The sequence below is a fragment of the Osmerus eperlanus genome, chromosome 20, assembly GCF_963692335.1.
Source record: "Osmerus eperlanus chromosome 20, fOsmEpe2.1, whole genome shotgun sequence".
In the NCBI taxonomy this organism is placed as follows: domain Eukaryota; kingdom Metazoa; phylum Chordata; class Actinopteri; order Osmeriformes; family Osmeridae; genus Osmerus; species Osmerus eperlanus.
This window is the reverse complement of record NC_085037.1, coordinates 4,500,666-4,511,952: the sequence shown is the minus strand read 5'-3', so window position 1 is coordinate 4,511,952 and position 11,287 is coordinate 4,500,666. Positions and strand designations below refer to the sequence as shown.

Below are 11,287 nucleotides of genomic sequence, written 5' to 3'. Positions count from 1 at the left end.
GTATGAATATATTATGCATGGGGGGTCAAAATAGTAACCGGTACTTTTTATGGATTGACTGGGATATCAATAAATTCGCATCCATGTTCAGTTTTTTTCAGATTTCCCAGTATCTCCAAGCACTGTTTTTTTTTTTTTGAAAACTTCCACTTTTAAAACAATACAGCACCAACCTTTCAAAAATTGATACTGAGATATAGACAAAAATACAACTTCAATGAAGTCATGTCAGGCTATGTCCTGAAGTCAAGCTACAGACTGGTCTGTAGACTAGTTTGCATTTTGTGTTGCATCTGTCGTTTCTATACTGGACACGGGTGTACGTGCCTCGTATCTCAGCCATCTCCAAGACAGACGAATCTCGCTGCTATCTTTATCTTCAAATCTGAAAATATGCTCCACTGACTTCCGTCAATATCGCCCGACATTCCACCCGTATCTGGTCGACCGCATCAACGCTGCCTACGGCCATCTGCCGTGCATTCTGTCTCTGAATCCACTACACTACAACTTTAAACGATTCTTTTTAAAAGTAATATTTATGTCTAATTATGAAGATTTTGAATGAAACAATATCTAATGACGTGGATGAATGTAGTATTTATTAAACGGAGTAATTATTGAATTACTGGAAAGGAATCACTGCATCATGCTATCCAGCAGGGTGGAGGTGCTGAGAATTGTAGTAGTACGAAGAAAGATGCATTTGTGACACACACACACACACACACACACACACACACACACGACCCAACCAATGCACTAATCGCCTCCCCCGGGCATAGGAGGGGCTTGGCGCTTAAGTAGCCTGCCAATCATCCCGTCAGCTCCACATTGAGAGTCCGGCGGGTAGAGCGAAGCATCAGTGTGCTCTTAAGTGCCAAACTTACCGTTCTTCGGAGGAACTGCGCCGTCGGGAAGTGGAGTTGACAGATTGGCTTCAGTGATTTAGACATCCTTATCCTTTCTGGGAATTCCTATTTCAATTTTTTCCCCTTGTGGCATTGCGTGAGAGAGATTTACGAGTCTGTGGACATGTCTTTCTCTCAGCTGGGGTACCCCCAGTTCCTAAGTGCCTCCCAAGAGGTCTACGGGGGAGATCGGGCTGGATCTACCCGGGAAGGAGGCACCGAGGGAGGCGTGAATTCGTCAGCTACTGCGGCTGCTGTTAGCTCCATGTTGGGGATGTATGGAAGCCCGTGGGCGGCTCACAACTACAGTGCCTTTCTGCCCTACAGCGGAGCAGACCTCGCCCTCATATCCCAGATGGTGAGAAAGATATTTTTGTGTAGCCTAGACTGAGAGAATTCAAGTTTTCCGAGAAATAAAAAATATAGACCACCTACAACTGCATGTAAACTGACAATCGCGCGAGCCAAAATGACTAAAAGGGGCTGTCTAATTTAATCATGTATTTGTCCGTCCTATAGGGTAATACATTATTAAAGTTGTATTCCAAAACAAAGTCCATCTTATAACTAGTGATATTGAATATACATTTTCCCATTATCAAAATGACTAAAAGGGGCTGTCTAATTTAATCATGTATTTGTCCGTCCTATAGGGTAATACATTATTAAAGTTGTATTCCAAAACAAAGTCCATCTTATAACTAGTGATATTGAATATACATTTTCCCATTATCAAAAGTCATTGTTTTAATTCTCAACTGTGATGCGTTAAGGCACATCGTATGCATTAAGAAGAATAATGTTTTTCGTTCCCAAAATATGTTTTAAAAGACATACAATTAAACAAAATATCCCCAAAGAAAGAAGAAAATCTAAAATGGTAACTAGTTAGAACAATATATCCCGTCCGATATATTATTTACAAATGGCTCATTCTTTGTCATAGGCCTGACACATAAGAAACAACTGAATCATTTTGTAAAATGTAGGCCTACAATGATTTCATGATAAATTTGTCATAGGAACCAATTTTGCAAATTACGTTTTTGTCTGATGCGACTGAAATTGAAACCAGAAAATGTGGTTTATAGGCTATTAAAACAATAGGCCCCTTTTTCAGATTGGCAGCTGCAGTCTAAGCATCTCGTGTTTTTTTTGTGCATTTTGTTTTACTGTTAAACAGTAGAAAACACACACTGTTTAGTTTTGGTTCAAATGCACATAGCAAGGCCTATTTGTTCGTATAATTAACATGTTCCTTCCTTCTCTGGTAAGTGGCTTACCTGGAAGAAGTATAATATTTTCTGAAAGGAAGTCAACATGACAAGTAACTTTCTGTTTATCAGGGCTCGCAGTATGACCTGAAAGACAGTCCAGGAGCCCACCCGACTGGCCTGGCTGTCCACGCCGCCCAAGGGTTCTATCCGTACAGCCAGTACCAGTACGGTGACCCGTCCAGAGCTAAGACAGCGACCCGGGAGACCACTAGCACCCTGAAGGCTTGGCTGCAGGAGCACCAGAAGAACCCGTACCCCACCAAGGGAGAGAAGATCATGCTGGCCATCATCACCAAGATGACGCTGACACAGGTAGCGTGTATGTCTTTCAGCTTTGTCTACGTGCCTTCACTACGCCTGTGTAACTTAAATGAATCCACTATTCTTGCAGGTGTCCACGTGGTTCGCCAACGCGCGCAGGCGGCTGAAGAAGGAGAACAAGGTGACGTGGGGACGCAGCGCGGAAGACAGAGACGGACGGATCTTCAGCAGTGACAACGAAGACGAGCCAGAGAAAAACGGGAGCGAGGATGATGAAGATGAAGAAATTGATTTAGAGACCGTAGATATCGAACGTTCTGAGGAGGACGGCGGGGATCAGAGGGCCGGGGAGGGAGAAGGGTTATTGGCGGCCAGTGAGGGGTCGGATTCGGCTAATTTAGACAACAAAAGGACGCTGTCTGTGGAGGCCCTACGAGGAATGGAAGGGCCCATTTCTCTTGTCAAGGCCCCGGTGGGCAAAGTGGAGATTCCCCACAATGGCCAGGAGTGCCAGAGGCCAGCACAGAGCAAGCCCAAGATATGGTCATTGGCAGAGACAGCCACCAGCCCCGACAACTCTCATAAACCCACGTCGGCTTTAACTGTCCCTAACTCAGCTTCTACCCCATCTGGTCACCCCGCCTTAATCCCAGGTCATGGAATATACACATGCCAAATCGGCAAACTTCACAACTGGACCAACGCGGCTTTCCTCAGTGCCAACTCTCTGTTGAGCATGCGGTCCCTTCTCGGAGCTAACGCGGCTGCCCACCTTCCTCTCCACGGCGCGCAGCTGCGTCAGGACGCGCGGGCCGCACGGGCGTCAGGGACTGAGGACGACAGCGACGACGAGTCGTCACAAAGCTTCAGTCCGAAGCGAGATGGTTAGACTCCTTTTTACACATATGACTACATCTGAATAGCCATAGGCTATCATCATCACGAACATTTTCACATAGGCCTATTATTGTTTCCCCCAACTCGTTTCTTTGTTTGCCAGAAACTCATGATCACATTAAATTGCAATATACTTTTAAAACGTGTAAGCATAGATGATTTCATATTTTTGTGTATTTTACAGATGAAGAAAGTGACTCACACAGATCTGATTCTCCGAAGTCCTCATTTCATCTCATCGCAGACAGGTATTTAAATCTCGACATGCTATGACCTGTATCATCAACCCTTTTATTTGGTGTTAAATTAACCTGAAAGCAAAGGTAAACAATGTTTCACCTGACTAACTCACTGCCTCGCTCATAAATCTTCTGAACGGATTTAATCGCCATTTTAACGCCTCACTAGGCACCATCTAATATGGCCCAAGGGGGTGGAACACATAGTTATCTTCATTCATGTTATTTGAATAATCCACCACAATTTATTCACGCCTGTCCAGTGAATACACATATGTCGAGGAAATTGTCTGATAGCAGTGTCATTATAGACAATAGATTATCCATTGTAAAGCTTGATTAATTTTTGACGTTTGTGTTTCTCTTGCCTTTCAAAACCAGATCTCACCACGGAGCATCTCAGCGGACCTTGACATCTACGTTATAAAGAAGATAATCTCTTTGAAGAATAACTGGAATAATTCTATTTAACGAAAAAACAATTTATCTAAAACTATTTTTTTGTGGAAACATGCAATAGGGAACCTTATTGCTGTTTATTCTTTCAGCGCAGTAACATGCAACAAAATATTCATGTTTTGAACTCAAACTAGACAGCATTTCTGATTTAGGCTACTCCCAACGTTTGTCTTTTTTATGTTTTACCCTTCATTGTGTATGAAAAGCTATCGAATTTGTAAATAGGAGGAATTTGTCTTTAAAGAATATATTTTTGAGAAATAAACTTAACCATGGTCACATATTCATTTTCACTTTAAAAAATCACTCTTATTTCAGCCACATTGGATTGGTAATATTTAGCTACCAAGGAAGAACATTTGTTTACTGTACATTTCCAATTTAATTCGTGGGTTGAAAACAGCCGCTTCTATAATTGTTTTTTTTAATCTGAAATTGTTTAGCTAAAGCTTCGTGTAACCAGTTCCTTTTCACTGCCAAAACGTTTGGGAGATACATTTATTTTCTAAATCATTACAGAAACCCGATCCCAATGCAACTTTAAACTTAAGACAAGACAGCGCTAATTGAAATCTTCAATTTATAACCGAATGCACTATCCCTCCAATCAAACCTACTGCCATTTCTCAGTCTCAGCTCGCTTCTCGCAGCCCTCCCTCTTCGCTTTTATGTGGGATTAGCCCCTCGGAGCCACTGATGGCGCCTCTGAAATATGGATCAGAGGGGAGGAAAGGCCACCAGCCAGTATGGGGGCAGCGGCACAGGGGGAAGGGGGGGCGTGGAGGGCAGAAAGGAGGTCATGCAGCCGTCATCACCTGCACAAATCTTTATTTTTATAAGGGGGAGTTCCACTTTTATTGAACTTTACACTAAACGTTAATAATTATATGACACACTCACCCTAAGACATGATCATGATGAAGATGCAGAAAAGCCAGAACTACTATGTTATTAGGGAACTAAAACCAAAACAGTAAGAATTTGTTAGGTCAAATGACACTGACTCTCAGTGATGACTCAAAAATGTCTCTCTCGCACACACACACACACACACATTATCTCCCTCACACACACTCACGCTCTCTCTCTCTCTCTCTCTCTCTCTCTCTCTCTCTCTCAGAATGCCAGGTAGGATGAGGACCTCAGACATCACCAGGCTGTCGTCTCGTTCAGCCTTCAGCATCGGAAACATTTTTCCACCTGCCTAAGCATTCTAAAATAAATTGAGGGAAGAATATGAGGTGCTGTCACAGCCCTCCCCTCACCTGTCAGAAAGAGGAACTGCAGCATCGCAGCCCGTGAGAGTCAAACTTTCTGTCTTGCTGCGCTCTCATTATAGGATGCAAGTACACGGCACTGTGTCAGGGGGGTGCTGCCCTGAACGTCCGTCCTTCCGTCCGTCTGCCCGTCCATCCGGGCTGATCGATCAGCGCTGATCTGGACTGATCCCGTCGGGCAATGTTTAACGTTGATCCGAATTCATGACGTGAAGGTGTGTATGTGTGTGTGAGAGAGTGAGAGACGGGAAGAGCTAAAGAGAGAAAGAGAAATAAAAAGCAAAAGAGAGAGAAAGGGAGAGAATATGCAGTGAGAGCTCTCATTGATGTGAGAACAGGGTGGATGTGAGCCAAGCACTCCAGGTCATTTCCACCTCGCCTGCCAGCTCTGGGAGACTGACTACAGAGACTGTCACAGACAATATTAGCCACTCTTACACTCCTTCACAATGCATCCTTTCCACACTTGTTCTCTGCCAAAAGGCAGAAGAGCAATGAGAGTCAGAGTTTTTCATGTGAAAGTAGCCAAGCAGTGACTCCCACTTTCTTTCAATGTGGGGTGATAGTCAATCTTAACGCAATCATTTCTCATAGGCACTGTGGCTGTTTCCTCTCTAGGAATGCTTCCAAGCTCAACCAAAGCATCCGGTTGGTCACACCTAATAAACATTTGCTCCTAAACACAACGCCTCTTTTTTCCCAAAGGCAATTTGTGTCTGCTTTAGGATATTGGAAACGATTCTCCAACCTGTGGGTGACTTGGAGTCTTTCTCATGGAAAACAAGTTTCTTGGATTTTCAGATAGAATAACATTAGTCGAAAAAAATAAAACATCCAACACAATAACTCAACTCTGTGTCAATCTGAGCCCCTGCTCACGATGACCTATTTCTATGGTTTGTATTTCAGTTCTGTCCCCTTACTGAGCCTTTTTGGCTGAATAGGGCCCTCATTGGTGCTTTGGTATTCTAACTTTGGGTCTTTGGTGTGTTTTAATCCCCATTAAAGAGCCAGATTATGGCAGGGATTTGTCTTTGATTCCCCTGTCCCACTGCTCTTTTCTGTCCTGTGTGTGTGTGTTCAGGAGATTTCAGAGGGTTGGGGATGGGGTGTTTGGGGTGGTGGTGGTGGGTATGCTCTCTCTCCATAGCTATGTTAGACAATGCCTGCCTCCTCCATGCCCCGTCACCCCCACACTCCCACTCCCTCGCACACACTGCCATCCCTCTGTGATATCCACATGTATTAGGGCCTCCGGTCGTCTGAATAGATTTGTTAAAGGCCCCCAATGGATGAGAGAGGTCCAGGCCCCACAGCCTGGGCCTCGTGTACAGAACTATCCCCTTTAGAGGCACCCCGCGGGGGGCTAACTCCCTGCCGCTCCCCCCTGTCCCCTCTACCCTCCTCCAGTCCTCCAGCATGCAGAGATAATCAGGCTTATGTAAAGACGACGTGCTCCTTTGACAGTCATCAGCTCATCATTGATCCAATCAAACCCAAATCCTCCATTGTTCCTCCTCAAAGTGTCTGTAGATCCTCAGAGTGGAAGAGAGAGGAGCCGTTCTCTTTCTCCTGTCAATCAACACTGGCATTCCACCCCCAGTTGCCATGGCCTGGGGTCGTAGGTCATAAAAACAGAGAGCATGAGCTGACTTCGGGGAGAATGGAGGTGTTTCACAGCCCTGCCTCTGAGAAAGGCGACCATATTGGCCAAGGGACACAGGGGGTAAATGTAGACAAGTTAGAACTCTATAGTCCTGCTGGGAGGGCAAGGGAGGGAGAAAAGGATGGTCAGGGGAGGAGAGAGAGACAGAAAAAAGAAGGCCCAAAGAAATACAAAAGGGTGGGCCAGGGTTAGAGAAAGGGGAAAGGCGAGAGGCAGCTGGGAGATGTGATGACACATTGAGATGTACAGTATGTCAGAGTTATCATCAACAAGTCACCCCAGAATGGGTCATTGTTTACATCTCAACATATTTGTATTCATGTATTATGTGAGGGACAAAAACTGAGAGAAGTAGAAGGAGGAATATAAAGAAGGAGAGTGAGAGATAAAGAGAGAGGCGTGAGGAGATCAATTATACTGTTCTCAGTACGTTTCAAATATTTCGTACAAATCTAAAAAATAAAACTAGAATAAATACCTTTCATTGAACACATTTGGCTTGTTTTGTATCGCAGTGTGAAACTTTCCTTATTGTTCTGAGGAGATTAGTAGAATTTGAGCCATTTGCACAATAGTGTGTCTCTAAATGAGAACTCATGGATAATTCACTAGCCACAAACAAACGTACACCAAGCACTGCCTGGTCTTCTACATCCTCTGCATACATAGTTATTTTGCAATGGTAGCCTTTGTCCGGGACAAGCCGCAAACATTGTCCATGCCTTCAAGTGGTCAAATTTAATATACAGAGAAAATACACATGGCAAATACCATGAAAGGGTGTGAGCGATAAGTCCGTTCACTCGCCCCCCCCCCCCCTCTGCCTCATTCATCGTAATAATCTTAGGGGCGAATTTAAGAACGAGATTAAGTGAGCTGAGTTCATGGTTGAGTGTTCGCATCACCAGTTCCTTTCAGCCATTTTGAATCTGTGTTTATCCACTAGTGTGTTATGACAGAGATGCTTGGCTTAGAGCAGGAGAGTGAGGGGCAGGGGGACTGACTGAGGGGGACTGACTGAGGGGGACTGACTGAGGGGGACTGACTGAGGCTTTGTTCACGATCCATTCAAGCACAGCTAAATGGGACGGATTGAAGAGTGATACTGTGTAGGGTGGCGTGGATGGGATTGCTCCTTCATGCATTTCCTTCATTTAGCCTTTTCTCATTGTCCGTCTTAGTCACTATTTCGTTGGTTGTTGTCGCTATGCCGGTGTTGATGTGTACTGTGGAATAAAGTTCAGTCCGTCTCCACTGGAAGGGTGTGACCGTCAGTTTAGGTTCTGGATATATATATATATATATTAGACAACCAGCTGATTGGACAGAGTTTAACAAACACCTTAACATCAAATATGAACAGTTCAGACACAGCGGCGGCACAAGCAAAGTCTCTCTGAGGCATGAAGATCAGAGGATGGGGTTTCTAGTGAACAGTCAAAAACAATGATAACATACAGCGACAAGATAGATAGATTCGCTATACAGGCAGACACATGACATACAGTCCATTACAGCAGGAACACACATTTAGGAATGAATTATAAGATTGAATATATCAGCAACAGCACACATGATCATAGGATGATATAGTGTTGTACGCTTCTGGAAGCAACAACAGAAACGCCTTCTTTTAATACGTTGGCAAAGGAACCAGTTAACAAAGACTTCTCTTCAGTCAGTCGGTCGTCTCGGTCATTCCCAATGGAAATACTCATCCTCTTTCTGAGGTCGCAACCTCATTAACGACACCTTGACAGTACTTACACCTGCTCTGGGAAGATCGAGCAGATCTTGGTTACACTGAGACGAAATAGGAAAAGAGCAATCAGGATCTCACATCAAACAAGAAGATGTAGATCCCACGTGTCACGAGCCCTCCAAAAGATCATCTGAGACAACTGGAATGGCTCTCCCCCCACTTCACCGGCTTCTGACGGGAAGGTGTCAAACTTCTGATGTGTGCAGCTAAATCAGAGGTGTTAGCAGAACTGTCAGGGATGAACACACAGCACTCCGATGATGTCAATGAGGGCGTCCTTAGCATTACAACAGGTAGTCGAGGACCAAGTGGTAATGAAGGCCCACTTGCCATATGCCTTCCAGCTCTGAGGAGACAGAAGTCAATGCATCCGTTTTATCCTTACCGATGACCCTTAACCCATGAGGTCACGATTCGTTCGGACTCCATACTTCAGTGGGAGTGTTGACAAATCCTGACAGTAGATGTTTGAGAGTAAGTGAAGACCGACTGTACTTGGGTTGGTGTCACAATGCAAAAGTAATGGTCAATACATTTTCATAAAGGACAATATACAGATTACATATTATAAAAGTGTAATAAAAGTAAAATGTATTTCATTTGTTATCTAAATGCAATGAATAATATAGATAAAATGATAGCTGAACTGGGAGATTCTCATGAAGCAAGCAATCAACAGGAAATTACACAAATTACTGTCATAGTAAGTAAGAATTGGGGTATGAGTAGGCAGACAATGGAAAACATTCAGTCAGGAACAAGAAAACCAGACTCTGATAAAAAGTAGTTGAACAGTGCTTTTACATTTGTTGTTTACATGTCATACACATGACCACGCTGGGGGGGCATCGACTAAAACTAATGGTGGGGCATAATTTGCGCCTGAATGGACTTCCCTGTGATTCACGTTCCCATTCTTTACATCCATCCCTGCACAGGGCCGTGTCTGACCTCACACATATCAGTCAGTGGGGGCGTGTGGATGTGAACTCGAAACATAACACTCAATATAAATCAGAGGGAAAAGTTATTTTGTTCTCATTCCTCACACTCTTCAAACGGCAAAAGCGCAGTATATCATAATAATACAATTTGACAAAATCTTGCCTTTGTGTGTCTAGCCATTGAGAAAAAAAAGCCTTTTAATTGTTTGGTTTGGAATACATATCCATGATTAACAAATGTGGATGCCTGTGTGTACTTGTGTTTCCAACATGCATGACACAACTGACATGTACAACAGTACATGTATGCAAACTGCTATGGCCTGCATACAGCTAAAGCAAAAGTCACAAGTGTTTTTCATTTATCCTGTCAGTGCACAGTTGGTGATTCATGTGGGTTTTCAAATGATGCTTTGTGTGGACTGTACCAACGCCAAAACATGTTTTGAAAGAGTTTTATAGAGTTTCAAAGACAGTGCCTTTGCAATCAGAAAAAAACGATAAAAGAGTTTGTAGAGTTTTGAAAGAACTGTTTGTTTAGTATAATGTGTTATTGATTTGGTGTAAGGTTTTGTGATTATTGGGTAGGATTTTGTAAAAATACCCTATAGTTTCAAAGATAGTTTCCTCTGATTGCTAGTGTTTAACCATGTTACAAGTGGACAGTGAGGTCAGGTTGAAAAATCTTACAAGACAGAGCAGCTATTTACCACTAGAGTGCAGCACAGATAAGGGTGGTGTGACACCTTATAACAGCATGAATTCTTTATGACAGAAAATCCATCATTTTAGTCTCAGAAGCCAACAAGCTAAAGCTGCATTCATGAAAACTAGCACCACCTAGCTTCACAATGACACGTTTCTATCCAGACAAAATATCGTACCTAGCGAGAGAACCAGAACGGCAGCACCATCCACTGGCCAAAGAATAAATAAATGTGGAAAAAATAAATGAAACCTATACAACTGGGACTCTGCTAGACATAATACCAGCAGCAGACTGCTTCTTCCCTAGTTCTTGGAAAGTTTGGAGCTGGCTTTGGGATATTGAGAAGGTGAACGCCATGCACAACATGCAGTAGGAGAAGTTACCACTCCTTGTTTTCCATGGGGATCAGGTCACCAATCATGGCTGGGAGTAACCTATTCGAGATTCTGACTGCTACATGGCCCCATTGAGGTTTCTTAGATCCCCTTGGCTCATCAGAGAGGGATTGTGGCCATTCTTACGAAAGCCATAATCCAAGTTTGTGGTTCTATCGTTGATCTTTATGAGTGGAAGATAGACATCTCCCAATAGTGTTGAATCTTCTCATGTTTGCACCCTGTAGGAAGGACGGGCACTGGCTTTGCACCACCGACACACTTAACCCCCGGAGAAGTTTTCAGAGGAGCCAAGAACGGCATTCAAGTCCAAGTTGCCTGGACAACTGTGAACTTATCAACACCTTGAAAGCTGGGGGTGCCAACAGGGATGTCATCCCTTTCAAGAGGCCGGAGGTCTTCAACAACACGGGGCATCACAGCATCAAGCCCGAATGGCTTCGCATCGTCTGTTTGGCAAACTTCTTAAAGGAGGACAGACCGCAAACTC

The 11,287-nt window shown here is 43.7% G+C and overlaps 1 protein-coding gene across 1 annotated transcript; it reads left to right on the top strand.

The window, feature by feature from the left end:
- The first annotated feature begins 827 nt into the window (after positions 1-827).
- On the top strand, positions 828-4,327 carry irx1b (iroquois homeobox 1b). Its single transcript, XM_062487051.1, has 5 exons — positions 828-1,269; positions 2,258-2,500; positions 2,580-3,333; positions 3,531-3,594; positions 3,967-4,327. The coding sequence occupies exons 1-5, from the start codon at positions 1,036-1,038 to the stop codon at positions 4,010-4,012; spliced, it is 1,341 nt and encodes a 446-aa protein (XP_062343035.1). The 5' UTR covers positions 828-1,035; the 3' UTR covers positions 4,013-4,327.
- The last annotated feature ends 6,960 nt before the right edge of the window (positions 4,328-11,287 follow it).

Excerpts from the sequence above, each read along its gene's own strand:
- irx1b (XM_062487051.1), top strand. The coding sequence starts at position 1,036 with ATGTCTTTCTCTCAGCTGGGGTACCCCCAGTTCCTAAGTGCCTCCCAA. Across the intron at positions 1,270-2,257 it reads TCGCCCTCATATCCCAGATG|GGCTCGCAGTATGACCTGAA; the intron begins GTGAGAAAGATA and ends TCTGTTTATCAG. Across the intron at positions 3,334-3,530 it reads CTTCAGTCCGAAGCGAGATG|ATGAAGAAAGTGACTCACAC; the intron begins GTTAGACTCCTT and ends TGTATTTTACAG.